We start from the raw sequence: 19,251 nt of genomic DNA, 5'->3' as shown, positions 1-19,251 counted from the left end.
GAGGCATGAGCCAATCCATGCCAGCTCTTTCCTGTCAGATTCCAAGCTCTACTTTTTGTTGTTTGTCTATTTATTTTAGGGTTTTTTAGTTTGTATGATTGTTTGTATGTTATGAGGGGTTTTCGGATCCCGATGGTTATTGCAAGGGAGGGTGGGGGTCCAGAGGTGGAGCCAGGCTCGGACCAGAGAAAGCTCTCCTCCCTGGTCCCGAAGGACGTTTATTGTTCCTCCGTTTCTGCGGACTGCTCAGGGCTTCTGGTTGTCTTTCCGATGATGTTGGTTTCTGCACGGTAGTGTTTGGACTTCTTCCATCCCCTGCGGAAGCTCCGGTTGGGGGTGGGAGACCTCAGAGTACTCAGCCTCCGAGGGCATCCAATTCCCTGTGGCCTCCTTGGCAGTTGGGATATAGTTCTTGTGGCTCGTATTAATAGTTTGTGGTGAAGATCTGAGAGTCTTCATGGTTGGGATCCAAGCTTCCTCTTTACCATAACCTGCTCCACTCTGGAGTGCCCCCCTGCTCCATGCACATGACCTCCTGTTAAGAGGGTGTCAGGATCGCACCCGATTTCCCCCTAATGCATTGGTATAGTAGAGTGAGCAAAAAGTACAATATAGCCTATCAAGATAAAATCTGGTAATTCATAGACAACAGACTCAAAGCAGCACTAAATAATAGAAAAACTACTATGGTTCTTATTCTTAAATAAATCCTGCTTTGCAAACTAGAGTTGTCCACATGAAAATTCTCCCCTGTGAAACAAGAAATGATGTTGCTACAGTGTTTTGCTTGAATTCCCTGCAAATCTAACCTGCCTTGCTCTCGAGCAGTGGAAATTCTGAAGCGGTGGGCAGGTTAGAGGTGAATGTTGGGGCTGCACAGATGCCCTGGCACTGGAACAGCTTGCAGGCAGGCTATAGATGTAGGACATCTGACTAGTAGGACTAGTGAGGTGACAGGATGTTGTGTGGTGGTGGACTCCAGGGATGCAGGCTCTGGCCCCAGGGTCACCAGCAGAAAGGACCCAGCCCTGGAGTGGCTGGCAAGCACATTGCCTGTTGAAGGAGCAAGATCACTGCATGAGCTGGAATGACTTTCAAGTGGTGGAAGGTAGACAGTGTGCTCGCACTCATAGGCTAGAGGTGAGTTGATGACGGCTCACTGAGCCTATCCCTGGATGGGTAAGTACAGAAATGGATGGGGCATGTTAGAGGAATATCTTCTGCTCAAGCGTAATTCAGTCTGGCCCAGAAGTGGATGACTATTGAGCTGTGGGATCAGGGACACTGCCCAGGATGACTTGGCTATGAAGCAGATGTCAGGTGGATAGCAGGAACAGAGTGCACCGGTTTGTCAAGCTTGGCCCTAGAATAGCTATTGGTGGGCACCTTGGGCCCTTGGCTCACTATACAAACCGCTAGGTGCTGGAGTGCATGATGTGTGTGTGCTGGGGATGCATGGGGATACCAGCTAATCCCTCTTGGCCCAGGAGTGGACTGTGGGCTGTGTGGAGTAGCTGTTTGAGCATACCTGGATAGGAAATGCCTGTTGCACCCCATAGGGTTACTTACCTGTTGGTGAAGAAGCAACCAACAGAATGGGAGAAAATTTTAGCACACTATGCAAGTGATGGGGGGCTAATACCCAGGATTTACAAAGAGCTTCATAAAACCAGGAACAGTAAATAAATAAATAAATAAATAAATAAATAAATAAATAAATAAATAACTAAATACTTTGAAACAATGGGCAATACAAATGAACAGACATTGTGCAAAAGAACAAATCTAAATGGAAGTCAGTATGGAGTTTGCTTAGAGAATTGCAAATAAATCTGCCACATTGGACAAAGGGTGCAGACATATTCGAGATGACAGAGAAACACTGGACAGGGTAAAGAACAGAGAGCAGATTGCAGAAAAACATAGGGGTCAGGCAGTCAACACGGATGTACCTGGAGACCACCTAAACACAGGGAAGAGGCCACGGTGCAGGAGCAGTGTTATAGGGAGCAAAAAACCTACCAGCCACAGGTGAGCTGTGAGGTAAACTCCAACAATACCCAGGGATCCAGTGGTAGCAACAGAATTAACCCTTGTGGAAGCCAGATGGGAGCTTGGGTCTGCTCCTGGAGCTCCAGATGTGAAGGTAGGTTGAAACTGACATATCCTGCTTAATAATCTGGCCCAACAACAAACTAAAAGGGAGCTGTGTACTCCTCAGGGCAGATTGATGGCAGGTTGAAGCCAACAGCACAGATATCGAACGCTGGAGTGGGCAAGTTTCCAACTAGTCACACCCAGCTGATCCCACGTTGAGGACAGCACCAGCTTACCATCCTACATAATCTGTGTGGTCCCTGGATCAGAAGGCCAACAGCACCAGTTTCCTGGCAGTGCCCCGCTGGGCACCATCTTGTGTTTAGATATCAGTGCCCACTGGGCGTCATCTTGTGTTTAGATAAGATCAGTGCTGCAGACAAACCAGTTATCTGGGATAGTTGGCGTCTTCCTAAGCCAACTGATTGAACTTAAACATTGATTTGTAGATCTCTTGGTAATATATCTTAGAAATACAAACTAAGGAGCAAAAATCCACCAAACAGGATTACAATGTCAAAAGTTAAGAGACAAGACAGAGGCACAATAAATGTTACCGAAGACTCCTCAGTAAAGCAACAGAAGCTTCTACCACCCTTAGAATTAACTGAGGAAGACATTGACAAAATGGAGAACACAAAATTCAGAAAACTTAGTATAAAGCTTCTGACCAACACTGAAAAGCACATAATACAAGAGTTCAGGGCCCAGTGGCATGGCCTAGCGGTTAAAGTCCTCGCTTTCAATGCCCTGGGAACCCATATGGGTGCCGGTTCTAATCCTGGCAGCTCCACTTACCATCCAGCTCCCTGCTTGTGGCCTGGGAAAGCAGTCAAGGATGGGTCAATGCTTTGGGACCCTGCACCCACACAGGAGACCCGGAAGAGGTTCCAGGTTCTCGGCATCAGATCGGCGCACACCAGCCGTTGCAGCTCACTTGAGGAGTGAATCATCGGATGGAAGATCTTCCTGTCTGTCTCTCCTCCTCTGTGTATATCTGACTTTGTAATAAAATAAATAAATCTTGAAAACAAGAGTTCAAAGAATTTATAGAATTTGTCACAGAGGAAATAAATTAAATGAAAGCTGACATTTCAGAAGTTAAAAATACAGTAGAGCAAGAAATGAAAAATATTTCCTGTCACCAGGAGGAACAAAAAAAAAAAAAACAAGCTAGAATAGAACCAGGTCAAGGTTAAAAAAAAGTATCCAAGAATATAAAAATACAATTAACAGGCCCAGCATAAGAATTATGGGAGCTCCAGAAGACACAGAAAGAGAAGTTGGGATTTAAGGATTATTCATTGAAATAATAAATGGAAACTTCCCTAATCTAGAGAAAGAATTGGGAAACAGCATGCAGAAGGGGCACTGTACTCCCAACAGTGTTGATCACCATGATACATGATAATCAAGCTCTCCTCAGTTGAACTAGGAAAAAAATCCTTAGATGTTCATGTGAGAAAAATCAAGTGACCTATAGAGGAACACCAGGCAAACTCACTGCTGATCTCTCAGAGGAAACACTGCAATTGAGAAGATAATGAAGTGACATAGTTCAGATACTAAAAGGGAAATAGTGTTAGCCCAGAAAAATGTTTCCTACAAAGGTCTCCTTTGTCTTTGAAAATGAAATAAAATTCTTCCACAGTAAAGAAGAACTCCAAATATTCGAATACTCCAAACCTGCCCTGCAGCTGATATTCAATATATGTTTTAGTGAAAGATAGAAGAACAAAAACCAAAGCGAAAAATGGAGAACATCCCACTACAAGGCTAACAGAAGACTAAATCAAAAGACAACCCATCACTAAAATGATAGGAGGATTTTGCCACTTATCCATATTAACATTGAATATAAATGGCTTAAAAACATCAATCACACATCATAGATTGCAAGACTGGACCAAAAAACAAAACACTTCCACCTGCTGCTTACAGGAAATACATCTCACTAACAAAGATCAGAGGAAGCTGAAAGTGAAAGGATGAAAAAAGATACTCCAAAAGAATGGTAATGTAAATTTTGCAGGGGTAGTCATTCTTATAGCAGATGATACAGATATCAATGTGAAAAACATTAAGAGATGAAGAAGGATACCATATAATGTTCAAAGGATCCATTCACCAAGAAGAAGTCACCATAATAAATGTATATGCGTCAAATGCCAAGACATTTGGTTGTGTGAAACAAACATTAATGGACATAAAGGGAGAAATAGATTCAATATAATCATAGTGTGTGAACTTAATACCACATTAATATCAATGGACAGATTTTAAAAAAGCAAAAACTCAGCAAAGAAAACACACAACTCACCCAAACTCTAGAACAAATGCACTTAGTTGATATCAACTGAGCCTTTAATTCTATAAAAGAGAATACACTTTTTTTTGTCAGTTCATGGAACCTTCTCCAGAATTGACCATATTATAGGCCACAAAACAAGCATCACCAAATTTTTAAAAATCAATAATATACCAGGCATATTTTGTGACCATCATGAAGTGAGGCAAGAGACCAAGAAGCCAAAACACTTAGGAAAACTTGCAAACACGTGGAGACTGCATAATGTTACTAAATGAGAAATTAGATAGAGAGGAAATCATAGGGGAAATTAAAAAAAACAGCCTGAAGCAAGTGAAGGCATCAATACAACATATCAAAACTTATGGGACACAATCAAGACAATGGAAAGAGCAATGTTCATTTCAATGCTTGTTTTAAGAAACTAGAAAAGCATCAAGTAAATCACTTAATCTTACAGTTGTAGGAAATAGAAAAGCTACAGCAAAGCAATCTCAAGAATACTAAGAAAAAAGAAATAATCAAAATAAGGGAGGAAATAATCCGAATAGAGACCAAGAGAACTGTATGTACATAACAGCAATGAATAAAAGAGCTGATTCTTTGAGAAACATCAACAAAATAGACTCCCCACTAGCCCAACTATTAAAAAATGGAGGAGAGAGAAAATATGCATCAATAGCATCAGTAAACATAATTGGCACAGTAAACATAATCAAAACTGCCATATTACCAATAGTAATATACAGGTTTGATGCAATCCCAATCAAAATCCCAACAGCATTCTTCTCAGAAACAGAAAAGATGATACAAAGATTCATCTGGAATCACATGAAACCATGAATAGCCAAGTTATCCTGAAGAATAAAAATCAACCTAGAGGAATCTCAGTTCCAGACCTCAAGACATACAAAAGAGCAGGGCTCATCAAAACAGTCTGTTACTGGTACAGAAACAGAGAAGAAGATCAGTGGAACAGAACTGAAACCCCAGAAAGGAACCCACACATGTATGGCCAAGTAATATTTGACAACACAACTGAAAACAGTCCAGGTAAAAATCCTGGCCTATTGAACAAACGCTGTTGGGACAAGTGCATAGTATGCTGCAGAATAACAAAAAAATGCCCATACCTGTCACATTATACACAAATAAGCTCTAAATGGATCAAAGAACTAAATCTATACCAAGTAACCATCAAACTAATAAATGAAAACATAGGAAACACTCTCCAAGAAATAGGAACAGAGAATGATTTCTTACAAAAGATGCAAAAAGCACAGGTGAGTCATTACCTAACATCGTCTAGCGGATCTGAGAACCAGCATGGGGAGAAGGATCAGTGCTGTATCAGGCCACAACAATAGGCAATTCACATCAGGGCTGAGACAGGGGACATGCTGTTCCTGGATAGGTCTCAGCACACAGCAACATGAAGTGGAATTGGGGGAACACTAGACTGAGCCAGGCTGAAATACATGCTGGTGGAAAATGAGTTACTAACTTGAATGTTGTCCCAACACTTGTTTACTGAAGCAGGATGCATAACTGGAAAAAAGGACCCATCCTCTGTTTTCTCCCAATTCCTGTGAATCTCATTCTTCCACCCTATTCCACACATTCCTACAATATAATTACAAAAATGAAAGAATGTTAGGATGCTGTGAGAGACTGGGAATATTTTAAAACAGGACCTGCAAAAAAATTCAATAAATTTCACTGATTAGTGTCCTACTGAGGACCCGAGCCACAAGCTGATAAGCAACAATAGCAAAGAACTAACAGCTGGGTCCTCACATGAGCAATCTGGTGGAAAGCAGGTAGATGTGTAGAACTTCATTCTGTAGTTGAACTTCCCTACAATGTCACACGCCAAGTGAGCGCAACGGCCAGTGCTATGCTGATATGCCAGGAGCCAGGAACCTCTTCCAGGTCTCCCACATGGGTGGAGATTCCCAAAGCATTAACCCATTCTCGACTGCTTTCCCAGGCCACAAGCAGGGAGTTGGATGGGAAGCGGGGCTTCCGGGATTAGAACCAGCGCCCATATGGGATCCCAGGGCGTTGAAAGCGAGGACTTTAGCTGCTAGTCCACACCACCAGGCCCTACATGACACATGTTGAAAACAAAATTGTCTCTTTTTTTTTTTCTTTTTTTTTTTTTTTAACATACTGGTTACTCAAAACTATGTCAATTCCATAATATTGCAAATTGCTGCTGATGTTATATTGGGGACTCTTAATTGACTGTGATGATATTATACCAGCTCTGACTTCGGACCAGAGATGGTCTCCCCAAGAAACCGTTCAACCCATCTGGACAATAAGTAGCTGGACTCCATGCTTAATATATGTTTGCAAGCAAAGAATCTTGATTGAATTTGAACTGTAATGCTGCATCAAGGTGGAGGAATCCACCAGGGGGGAGGGGAGGGGGAGGGGGAAGGGGATTCCCAAAGCCTATGAAACTGTCACATAATGCTAAATATTAATTTAAACAAACAAACAAAAAAAACATTAGCCTCAATAAAAATGATATGTAACTTGAAAAAAAAAATTGTCTCTCTTACCCTCAGTGCTCATCATTGTTGGTCTTGATAGGGCGTCAACTCTAAATATTAAGTAGTAGAAGTGCTCCAGGTTGTAGCACATGAGATGCAAGTCAATGGGCTTCACATTTCCCTCAACACCAGTCATGGGAACCACTCTTCAATTTTTTTTCTTTGAAAGACAGAACTAGAGTGAGAAAGACAGAAGCAGGGAGATATCTGCCATCCACTGGTTCATACCCCCAAGGGCTCAATTGCAGTAGCCGAGCTGCTGTTGTGAAACCAGAAGCCAAGAGCAAAACCATGGTGGATTGGCTAGAATCTCGGACAGCTTACCTACTATGTAACAATGCTGGTCCTGGTGCTCACTCTTACAATTGAAAGACTTCAGGCACAAGCTGACATCTACTAGCTCATACAATGGCAAGAAACTTACTGTGTGAATCTGAGCAGTTGTGGTGGTAGCTGACACATTACCTCCACCTGAAAGAGGAACTCCAAGGCTCTGATGTCAGACAATTCTTTTGTCTCTAAGATATGCCTTCTAGAGTCTTGGGTGTTTTTGACCAGCAGGCCCAAGATTCCTGAGGACCATGACAATGGTGTTGCTTGGCTGCAGAACCACCAGAGAGAAACTGGTGAAGGGTGTCCATTTATTGGGAAGATCATACAAGCATATATACAGTGGAGAGGAAAGGCAGAAGGGTGGTATCAACAGTACTCCCACCCTACACTGTTATTAAAACTGGCCAGTAGGCATGCCTATCTCTCTGGACACTCTAATCTAGTCACCAGTTACATTCTGTAAGCAGGGTTGATAGCTTAGTGTTTTAGGCCATGTGCAGGTAGACCAAGATAAGCTAGCACCTGGGCTGAAAGCCATACCTTTGGGCATGATCATTACGTGTGAATGGTAAACAAGATGAGGGCTGCACTTAACTTCTCAGAGTTGCTTATCAGGGAAATTCTAGCACAACTTTGCAGGGGCAGAAATTGAAATACAGCCCACTACTCTGGATGTATGCCGAGTGAACAGGCAAAGATGGAGTCTCTGTTAGCTGAGACCACTGCCAGGGCTTTGCCTCAGAGACACAATGTGCCATGTGCCTATGACATGTTGTATGAGATAAGCTGGCAGAGAGGCAGGAGTGATCTCCCATACTTATTATTCAAGGAGATAGAGGCCAAATAGGATCCACATTTGGCCAGACATAACAAGAAAATTTTGCCTCTGGAAAAGATTCATCCTTCAAATCTGGGTGTTCATCACTAAAACTGCCACATGCATCATTTGATATCTGTGGTTCCAATAAAATTCTGTAATAGGATGAGGAATATTGCGATTCAAAAAAGATAAATGTGTAAATAACAAAGATGGCATTTGAAATAAAAGTTACATACTGAACATTTATTATCAACATTTAATCTGAAAACAGCATTCACATTTACCACCTAACAAAGGGAGATCACATGCAAATTGCATCTTAATTATTTTAGCAATACCCTCTCTTCTGAAATAAAATAATACTCCTCATGTTTATTATTTAACACTTGCTGAGACTTTCAAAGTATGTTTCCACATCCATTCCCCTATTACAATGTTTTATATTTGCACTTTTGCGAACGGTTGCCTTTTCATTCAGTTTGTAAGCTTCAACAGACCATAACAGGTTTATGGTGGCTAGTCTTTCGGTTGACATGTTTTGTAGTTCTGAGGTCTGTGACTCTGCTAGCGATTGACTCAGAAAAATGATTTTTCAGTCAATGCTGTGTGTTTGCTCATTTCTGTGAATATGCTACTTATTGAAGCATGTAGGCTTTCTACTGTGTTGAAAAGGTTTGCGAATGAATTTTAAAACACATGTAAAACATTCATGCTTTCCCAAGTGAATTCAGATGTTTAATAAAACTTGACTGCTTGCAACCAGATTTTCCACTCATTATATTCAAGTGGTTCTTATCCTGTATGGACACTCTGATGTCAAATGAAACCTGTCTCGTAAGTAAAGGCTTGAAGATACACACTGCATTCTTAAGGTTTCTCCCCTGTGTGGACCCTCTGATGTCTGATTAGGTGTGACTTCTGAGAACAAGCTTTTCCACACTCTCTACATTCATAAGGTTTTTCCCCTGTGTGGACGCTCTGATGCCTAATGAGTTGTGCCATATTAGAAAAGCCCTTTCCACATTCACTTCATCCATAAGGTTTTTTTCTGCCCAGTGTGAATTCTCTGATGTCTAATAAGGTGTGGCTTACAAGGAAAGCCTTTCCCACACTCATTACATTCATAAGGTTTTTCCCCAGTGTGGACCCTCTGATGTATGATCATGCTTGACTTATCAGAGAAGCCTTTTCCACACTCACTACATTCATAAGGTTTTTCCCCAGTGTGGATTCTCTGATGAGTAATGAGGTGTGACTTACGAATAAAAGCTTTTCCACACTCACTACATTCATAAGGTTTCTCCCCTGTGTGGATTCTCTGATGAGTAATGAGGTGTGAGTTACAAATAAAAGCTTTTCCACACTCACTACATTCATAAGGTTTTTCCCCTGTGTGGATTCTCTGGTGTCTAAGGAGGTGTGACTTATCAGAAAAGCCTTTTCCACACTCACTACATTCATAAGGTTTTTCCCCAGTGTGGATTCTCTGATGTATAGTCATGCTTGACTTATCAGAGAAGCCTTTTCCACACTCACTACATTCATAAGGTTTTTCCCCTGTGTGGATTCTCTGATGAGTAATGAGGTGTGACTTACGAATAAAAGCTTTTCTACACTCACTACATTCATAAGGTTTTTCCCCAGTGTGGATTCTCTGATGAGTAATGAGGTGTGACTTACAAATAAAAGCTTTTCCACACTCACTACATTCATAAGGTTTCTCCCCAGTGTGGATTCTCTGATGAGTAATGAGGTGTGAGTTACAAATAAAAGCTTTTCCACACACACTACATTCATAAGGTTTCTCCCCAGTGTGGATTCTCTGATGTATGATCATGCTTGACTTATCAGAGAAGCCTTTTCCACACTCACTACATTCATAAGGTTTTTCCCCTGTGTGGATTCTCTGATGTCTAAGGAGCTGTGACTTATCAGAAAAGCCTTTTCCACATTCTCTACATTCATAAGGTTTCTCCCCAGTGTGGATTTTCTGATGTACAATGAGGTGTTGCTTAGAGCAAAACCATTTCCCACACTCAATACATGCATAAGGTTTCTCTCCAGTGTGCAATCTATGATGTGCATTCATGTTTGACTTATGAGAAAAAGCTTTTCCACACTCCCTGCATTCATAAAGTTTCTCCCCTGTGTGGACCCTCCTATGTATGATCAGGCTTGACTTGTGAAGAAACTCTTTTCCACACTCATTACATTCATAAGATTTTTTTCTTGTGTGGAGTCTCTGTGGTCTCATGAGAGATAATTGCTGGTGAAAGGCTTTTCTGTGCTCATTGCATTCATAAGGTTTCTCTGCTCTTTGAAAGATCTGATCTCTAATGAGTTCTGACTTCTGGTACATGTTTTCTTTACATTCATTGGACACACACAAATTGTCTCCTGTGTCAGTTCTCTGTTTGGTGGTAAGGCAAGATTTATAGTAGCCAACATGAATTGCTTGTCCCACACTGACAGGTTGCTGATTACATCGGTCTTTGGGATAAACTTGCTCACACATAAGGACTATCTTCTTCCCGCTGAAAGTTTTCTCATTTTCATTGTGTTCAAAGGACTGCTGACAAATGTCAATGTTGTCAAACTGACTGAGAATTTCCTTACTCTCGAGGTTGTTCTCAGGGACATTAGAGGCATGCTTATTTTCAAATGGTATTTCGTTAGGCTTCCTGTGGGAAAAGCAAATTTAAAAGAAACTATGACATCATTTTGTCTCCATTCAAAATGCTCCAGATCTTTGAGCTCCTCGTTGGGAGTTGCTTTCCCCCTTACCTCTTCCAAGTTTAACTGGTCAATTAACTGTAAAAATTTGGTTTACAACTGCTTTTCATTATCTTTTTCTATACTATGTTAAAGGAAAGAATCACCTAGCCTTCCTGGTAACATTTGGTTCAGTGCACAATATGGGAATTAAAAAAGAATTTTGGCTCTAATACAAAAGCCATGAGGCTGGACAGAGCAAAGAAAAGACTCCACAATTTTGTACTAAACCTCTGGAAATGACCCTTGGCACCTCATGCCTCTGCACAAAGAGGAACACAAACACACTCTCATATAATCGCCAGTCACTGCCTAGCTCCAGCTAAACATCCAGATGGATTGTACTTGGATAGGCTTCAGCACACAGCAACATGAAGTAGAATTGGGGGAAGACTAGACTAAGCCAGGCTGCAATATATGCTGGTGGAAAATGAGTTGAGGCAAGCCATGGCAGTCAGGGTGATGTTGGTGCTGGACACATGATCCCTGGGCGCAGGAGATCCAGTGGAGCCCTGGCAGCCTTGTCTGGTCCCTTGGGGACAGCTGTGTGATGAGCTCAGTTTATGAGCCCCAGTGACTGTATGTGTGGTGGTTTATGTTGCTTGGCCTGGGTCCTTGGCTGGCCAGTGCAATGGGTCCTGGGACTGCGAGTCCTGGGAGTAGAGGGTGTGGCAGGCCTCAGGTCACCTGGCTTGGATACTTTAGATGCCTGCATGGTGGTGCTAGCTCAGTGAGTGCTGAGGTTGGGGCTCCACTGGGGCAGGATTGACTGGCTCGAGGTCTTGAGGCACTTGCAAGAACTGGTACTCCTCAGTTGAAAAGGAGTATTGGACAACTGGCCTGGCTCCACCTGGAGATGGAAGCCCACTGAAGCCTGGAAAGCACATCTGGACTATCCAAGAGAAAGCAGGAGAGAAGAGATTGAATAACTACCCCAGCCATATGATGACAGCAAATATCTGGGAGAAAAGAGACTCCAAGGTCAACCATGCCAGCCAATGAACATTGAAAGGGTTCTCTCTTGCTTGAATCAGTGAGATGAACATCATTTCAGAACTATCAGAACCACCTGGACAGAAACCGTGGAGTGTGTGCCACATTGACACCCTGGTTTGGTATCAGGGGTCCAGTACCCATCCTGAAGTACTAGGATAGTTGGGAGACCTGGTATACCTTCTCTGAATACCATTTAACCCTGACCTAAAACAGGAAGGAAAAATAGAAAATTTGGAAATGATCACACTAATTTCTCCTTAATGATCTAATACACGCACACACATTGAGTGCAATTAAATCACACACACACACACACACTATACAGAAACCCAACTCATGAAGAAAAAATTATTAGGTCACACTCCCCCAGTCCCACCCACCTCTTGATGTTGGAGGTGGGTGGAGCCTAGGCCTGCCATGTTCCCAAGGCATCTGCTCCCACTGTACTCACCAGGAAGAGCAAATCCTCTTCAGCCCAGGCAGGCCAAGGCCCAGCTCATCAAATGGCCATAGTGGCTGAACCTAGGGTCCCAAGCATGGACTCCAATGTGGCTCAGGTCCTCCCAGGAACAGAAAGTGTACATGACAATATAGAAAATACATAGGTTTCTACTAAATACCAGTTGCTCACATTCAGGAGGTGGATACAGAAACTGGATCTCAAAGTCATTTTTTTTAATTCATCCTTTTAGAGACAGAGAAGTTTTATTTACAAAGTGGTCATGTGAGTAGGGGAAGAGGAGGCAAGGGGAAATCACTCCTAGACAGAAAACTAGGTGTTGGTGTGCTTCTTGAAATTGAGACATCCAGTTACTAACTTCAATGTTGTCCCAACCCTTGTTTACTGAAGCAGGATGCATAACTGGAAAAAAGAACCCACTCCTCTGTTTTCTCCCAATTCCTGTAAATCCCATCCTTCCACCCTCTTCCACAATCCTACTTTTCTATACTAAGTTAAAGAAAAGAATTACTGAGCTTTCCTGGTAACATTTGGTTCGGTGCACATTATGGGACTTGAAAAAGACTTCTGGATCTTATACAAGAGCTGTGTGTCTCGAATTAGCAAAGAGAAGACTCCACAAGGTTTGTACTAAACTTGTGGGAATGACCCTTGGCATCCCATGCCTCTGCACAAACATGAACACACCCACCCACACACGTAATCCCCAGTCACTGCCTAGCTCCAGCTAAACCTCCAAACTGATTGTACTTTTAGGAGGAAGGGAGTAGAGATAGGAATTATAAAAGTTTAGGACTTTAAAGCCTCTAATCAACAACTGTCTTTTTCACTTTTGCTATCATGTCAATTTTCATTTTAGAAGCAAGTCTCTGGGTCATTATATTTTGAAAACTGTTGGATTGACATCCCCCAAAAGGCCAATTTTCTCCATGACTTGATACTCTCTAAGTGGATCCTGAATCCCAACTACCTGACATGAGACCAAAGTTCTGGCCTCCTTTTTCATTCTTCATGTCGGCTCTTCCTCATTGAAGAAGGGATGAGAGTCCAGGCACCAAAAATATTCACTTTGGTTTGAGTTTTTATGCACCATCTCAGGGAGGTGTTCACATGATTCAACCCAAGGGCAAAGAGAAACTTATTCACAATGGGCAATAATGTCTACCACCTTACCCAGAAAAAAGGTTGGGACTTGTTTCTTCCATCTCCCAATTTTTGGCTAGGCAGCCAGTTCAGGGTCAGCAGCTTGACTCCATCTAGGCTTTCCCTTCTGCCCACCTGTGACACTCACCTAACATCACTGGAACTGAGAGGCGGTGGTATTGCATTTTTTTTTTTTGTAACCACTCGCTTCACAAGTCCCTGTAAAGGCCCATGATAGGGAGAGGCTTTCTCTCTTGGTCACATGTTTCTGAAGAATTTAGATGTTTTCTGCTTTTGTGATTCTGCCTTAATTGCTTGGCTAGGAGCTGTGTGAACTCCTGGGCTAACAGTCTATGTGACAGCCACCCGGCAGGACACCTGGCAGGTCATGTAGGTAGACCACTCCTCAGGAAGACGGACCCTAGTGTTTGATAAGAGTCCTTGCCCTATAGCCCATCAATTTGTAGCTTTTGAAAGTTGCTTGCTTCAAACCTGCCATTACAGGCCTGTCAACTTGCTTATTTTGAAAGTTAACAGCTAAAACTGACCAATCATAACTGTATAATTATATGGAATTGTCCTGGCATGGGTTGGGGGCAGACCAGGCTGAATCAGTTCATGTCATCCACTGACAAATCCAAGCACCAGAAGAGAGTGTGGGTTGAGCCAGAATTGGTTGCAAAAAAACCAGTACACATTACGTAATGCCAAGGTGAGATAACGTATGCCAGATGCTAATTTTGTCAAGCAGAACCACAGAACCACCTGGAGAGTGCATAATCCAGGAGTGGGAGTGGGCTGAGAGGGAAATAGTGGGATCCTCCCTCCTGGGTTACCACTAACACAGCAAGGCACAAAAACAAGGGTAGAAGCAGGGGTGGCTAGACGGAAATGAACCCAACAACAAACATGAGGGCTGGATAATGGAGCTGGTTAGATTGAACTAGACTTAAATACACACTGACATGTATGAGAGCCAAATGGGGTACAGTACAGATTGGACTAGTCTGCTACACATGCTGGAAAACCAGGGTAGGGGACGGGCCTTGTGGTGGTTACTGTGGGTTGCTCTGACTAGGCTGCAGCTCCCACTGGTTTATGTAAGGGCTGAGTATGAAGTGGGCAGGATTCAGGCTAGACTGCAGCACCCATTGGTTCCAGTAGAAGACAGGGTTGGAAACAGAACCAACCCAGCAATTGCAACCTCAAGCGATGGACTGTTCCAGGCCCTGTACTTGCTAGTACACATAAGAATCTGGTCTGGAAACACCTCATACAAAGTTTCTTTGCGGATCCCCCCAATTGAACTGCCAGACTCAGAACCCTAACCATGAAAAGACAAGAGGACAGAACAAGTCAATCAACCACCTCAGTTATGTGTTAGCAGTGAAAAACTGGGCAAACGAAGACTCTATGAAAGACTATGTCAATCAGTGGATTCTTCAACGATCTCATTGTGCTTGCAGTGGTGAGACTGGCAGCAATTCATACCTATTGAACTACCAAAACCACTTAAGCAAGACCCTCGCAGCATGCCCCGCATCAACGACTGGGGATGGGAGGGAGACTGGTGGGCTTCTCCCATAAAATCTCCTTTTACCTCAGATATATGAAGGAAACAATATGGAAATAATAGTCTTACCCATTTTCCTGTAACCCTTGAAATTCTTTACCCTAATTAACTATGTAACGGTTGTCAAAAATACAATAAAAATGGAAAAAGGAAAAAAAAATGTTTTTATTTACTGGAAATCTAGATATACAGAGAGGATATGAGACACATAGGAAGATCTGCCATGTGCTGATTCACTTCCCAAAAATTCGTAACTTTCAGAGCTGAGCAGCTTTAAAGCCAAAAACCAGGAGCTTTATCTGGGTCTGCCATGCAGGTGTATAGTCACAAGCCTGTGGGGTGTCCTCAACATTTTCCCAGGCCAAAGGCTGCTGTGGTCCATGCGGTTCATGTGAAAGACACGAAGTTGTGAAGAGAACTTTTCCATTGAAGGCAAGGCCACAAGGAATTTCCTGTGCCTACAACCACCTGAAAAGCAGTTCTACCTCCCTTTGCATAAATAATTGACAACCCCACAGAGATTTCTGTAATCTATTTAGGCACTATCTGCCACTGTGGAGTTGCCTTTTACAATCAGTGTGAGCTTGGAAGATGATGTTGGTGATAATGTCTTAGCAAAAGGGCCTTTTACTATTTCTGCTCTCTCGGCTGTCACACTCATCATATGAAAATCAAGGGTTTTATGTCCCTACATGTAGCAGGAACCTATGCTTAGGGTTGTCCTCCCACATTGACCATATCCTAATCAAGGATGTTAAGTCCCTAAATGTAGTGGAAATCTATTCTTTCCCTCTTTCACTAATCTTTATGTCTCTCCTTTTGTGATACACTTCCTTAACTATTTCAAGACTAAGTTGTAGACTCAGGGTTGTAATAGGAATGTGTTACTGATTGACATGTACCATCTATTGAGAACTTCTTGACAACAGGATTACGGCGGCTGATATTCTGCCTCAAGGGGAAACAATTGGCAGAACTATCCTTAGCAATGCCTGCTTGACCAGGTGTGAAAAGTGGGTGCCAGAGTTTGTGAAGGCTTCTGATTAAAAAAAGAGGACAGTTTTTAAAACTGTATTATGATCCTGAAACTGTAGTGGTCCATTTATTTTTCGATGCCTACTCCAGGCACCCTTCTCAAGTTCTGAACTTTACTTGAGCTGGACTCTGGCAATAGGCAGAGAGCTGGCTGTGAAGCGGGGCTGCCAAGGCACAAACAAGTGTCCATATATGATCCCAGTGCATGCAAGGTGAGGGACAGCCACTAGGCTACCATGCCATACCCACGGGTTTGATCTTTACAAATGGCTTATGTGGGCCTTTGCATGACTCCCTCTACATTTCATACATGAGCTGAGAAAAGCCAGTTTCTTCAACTTTGTCACTCATGTAACTGCCTAGTTCTGAGACCTGAACAGCCATAGAATGGCCGGTGCAGATTTGAAGCTGTGTAGTAACAGCTATTGCCTTGCTGGTTGAGAGACAACCAATACAATGGGAAGTGTCTTACTCACAGATTCCTGTCCAGACAAGGAATGCTCAGGGGACACTTAAAAATCAAAGACCATTCTGAAAAATTTTGCTGTCTGCATTCAAGAGGCACACCATCTCCTGGCTCTCTCCCAAGAAATGCTATTTGATTCCCTCTGGTTTCGACATTCACCTGGTCACTTTGCAAATAAAACTACTGTCTCCAAATGAAAAAAAAAAGTAGAAAGAAAGAATGAAATCCTATTTCTCAAGTCTAATTTTTATACAATATCCTTTTCATATTGTGCTGCAATTATGGCCAGAGCTAAGGCTAAGCATTTTTGTGGCAATACAGCTCTCTTTTCAGTTATTATATAAGTTTTATAATTAAAACTTGCCTGAAGATTATTTCTTGACCTTTCTGATTAGCTCCAAACAGCTCATTCTGTCCATGGGGATCTGAAATGAGAAGCCGAGTAAACATATGCATGAATCCCATCTAAATGTTTCTTTTCAAATGTTCCAGTGAAGCTATTGAGATTTGTTGCCAATCTAGATAGAGCATATTTTAATATTAGTGAAATGTGGACATTTATGAGCATTTTTAAATAGGCATTACATCTCATCTATTAATGTCTTAACATAATACCTATATTTTTAAAATGAAAATTTTAATTATATGAGATTGCATATTTAACTTAAAGCAGGAAATGACAGAAAATATGGTATAAAATTTCAGAATAAGGCTTGGGGTATCTTACATCCCATCTCATCACTAGTTTGCCTTTTCCTGGCCACTCTGCTTCAAAAGCAACTTCAGGAAAATGTATCTTGGGAAGTGGCAGATGTGATTCAAGTGTTTGGGATCATGAAAAGACCCATATGTACTTCTAGATTTATGGTGATAGGCTGGCAAATTGCTAGAATAAACCTATACATGGAGACTATAGAATGACTGTCTCACCAGCTGTCCTTCTGAAAGAAACTCAGAGTAAAAATCAAATATAATTCCAGTCAACAATTACTGAGCTATGTATCAATTCCTCTGTCCAATATGTGCTGACCTACCTGCAAGTCTCTGCTTGGCAGATTTCTCCACTGTCCATGGTGCTGATCCTTGCTCCAACTTGAAGACCATATCAGGCTTTGTCATGGAGTACCCTGTGAATGGAGAATGATGCAGATTTTCCAAAATCACCATTAGTCCTACCAACTACACTTTATAAACTGTTCTTTCAGTAGCAAACTATAAGAAGTATTCTGCTTAGGCAGGACAGAATTTCACTCACCCAAGGACAGCAGATTGTTATAGGTCTCAAGCATCACCTCCCTATATAGGGTCCTCTGAGTATTGTCCATTGTCTGCCATTCTTCCTGGGTAAAGTCCACAGCCACATCTTCAAATGACACCAACACCTGTAATGGCACATGTCTCCTCAGTTCTGGATTGTTAAAGAGAAACACTAACAGTACATTCTCTGTATATTTAATTTGCAACTTTTGTGAATGTAGTTTAATTTACAATTCATACAGCATCACAGAGTAAAAGTTAAATGAAAATATCTTCTGCTGTGTTACTTTTGCAAATCTAATATTACAACAAATATTCCTTATTCTCATAAAGGTTGTTTTCTCTAAAGATTCTCACTATAATGAACCGTTGAAGGCATTGCTAGAATAGCTCTTCAAGTGGAAGATATCACTCTGTCTGTTATTACCAATCTGCTTTTCAACTAAATTAAGATAAATAATCATATTGACACTGAACCAAAATTTTAACTCAGGACCTATAATACTAAGCTGAGTTTAACTCTGCTGGGGGTGTTCAATTTGCATCTTCTATGAATGCAGCTTAATTTACTATGTATGTGGCAAATAAGGTAAAAACCAAATAAAATCTTTTGTCCTGTATTACGTTTGCAATTCTGAAGCTACAATTCCATTATTATCCTGTGTCAGATCTCTTTCTACAGTGAGCATAAAATGAGTTCACTGTGCAATCTTTAGATACACATGAGCTAAATAACATGCTAGATTAGATAACTAAGACATACGCTTAGGGTCAGACCGTGTGGTCTACCGGCTAAAGTCCTCACCTAGAACGCACCGGGATCCTATATGGGCGCCGGTTCTAGTCCCGTCAGCTCCACTTCCCACCCAGCTCCCTGCTTGTGGCCTGGGAACCAGTCGAGGATGGCCCAAAGTTTTGGGACCCTGCACCTGCATGGGAGACCCGGAGGATGTTCCTGGTTCCTGGCTTCAGATCGGCGGAGCACCAGCTGTTGCAGCTCACTCTGGGAGTGAATCATTGAATGGAAGATCTTCCTCTCTGTCTCTCCTCCTGTCTGTATATCTGACTTTGTAATAAAATAAATCTTTAAAAAAAAGATATATGCTTAGAATTGTACAAGATAATGAGAAGTTTTTTAAGTAGCTTGCTAATGATTTCCTCAAACATACGGAGGTACTTAAAAATATTATAAAGCAATAATTCACTTCAATTTTCTCATTTCAAAGTGAAATAATGAAATACTGAAAATATTTTTAAACTGTACTTGCATGATTAAATATTTCCTACAGCTTATATTGGAATTAAATATAAATAATAGATGATCATATGTATCAATAATACATATATATGTACATACACAAAAGTAAAAAAATTATGGAATACATATGCATGTAATTCCAGTGTATAAATATATAAAATATATATTTTTT

At 41.6% G+C, this 19,251-nt stretch overlaps 2 protein-coding genes across 2 annotated transcripts in view; one reads left to right on the top strand and one right to left on the bottom strand.

Moving 5' to 3' along the window:
- LOC131482927 (zinc finger protein 208-like) overlaps window positions 1-19,251 on the top strand; it is an 887,045-nt gene that overhangs the window by 678,593 nt on the left and 189,201 nt on the right.
- LOC131482911 (zinc finger protein 420-like) lies at window positions 8,987-13,360 on the bottom strand. The gene is made up of 3 exons (XM_058679143.1): window positions 13,318-13,360; window positions 9,232-10,429; window positions 8,987-9,146 (listed from the first exon to the last, which is right to left on the bottom strand). Exons 1-3 carry the CDS (start codon window positions 13,358-13,360, stop codon window positions 8,987-8,989), a joined length of 1,401 nt encoding a protein of 466 aa, XP_058535126.1.

Source organism: Ochotona princeps, chromosome 21 (assembly GCF_030435755.1).
Source record: "Ochotona princeps isolate mOchPri1 chromosome 21, mOchPri1.hap1, whole genome shotgun sequence".
NCBI classification, from domain to species: Eukaryota; Metazoa; Chordata; class Mammalia; order Lagomorpha; family Ochotonidae; genus Ochotona; species Ochotona princeps.
Note: the sequence above shows the minus strand (reverse complement) of the source record. Positions and strands in the feature narration are given on the sequence as shown.

Coding starts and splice junctions, on each gene's coding strand:
- LOC131482911 (XM_058679143.1), bottom strand. CDS start 13,360: ATGAAGAATGAAAAAGGAGGCCAGAACTTTGGTCTCATGTCAG. Junction 10,430..13,317: donor GAACTTTGGTCTCATGTCAG/GTAGTTGGGATT, acceptor TTCAAAGAGCAG/AGAAACCTTATGAATGCAAT. Junction 9,147..9,231: donor AAACCTTATGAATGTAATGA/GTGTGGGAAAGG, acceptor TTATGGATGAAG/TGAATGTGGAAAGGGCTTTT.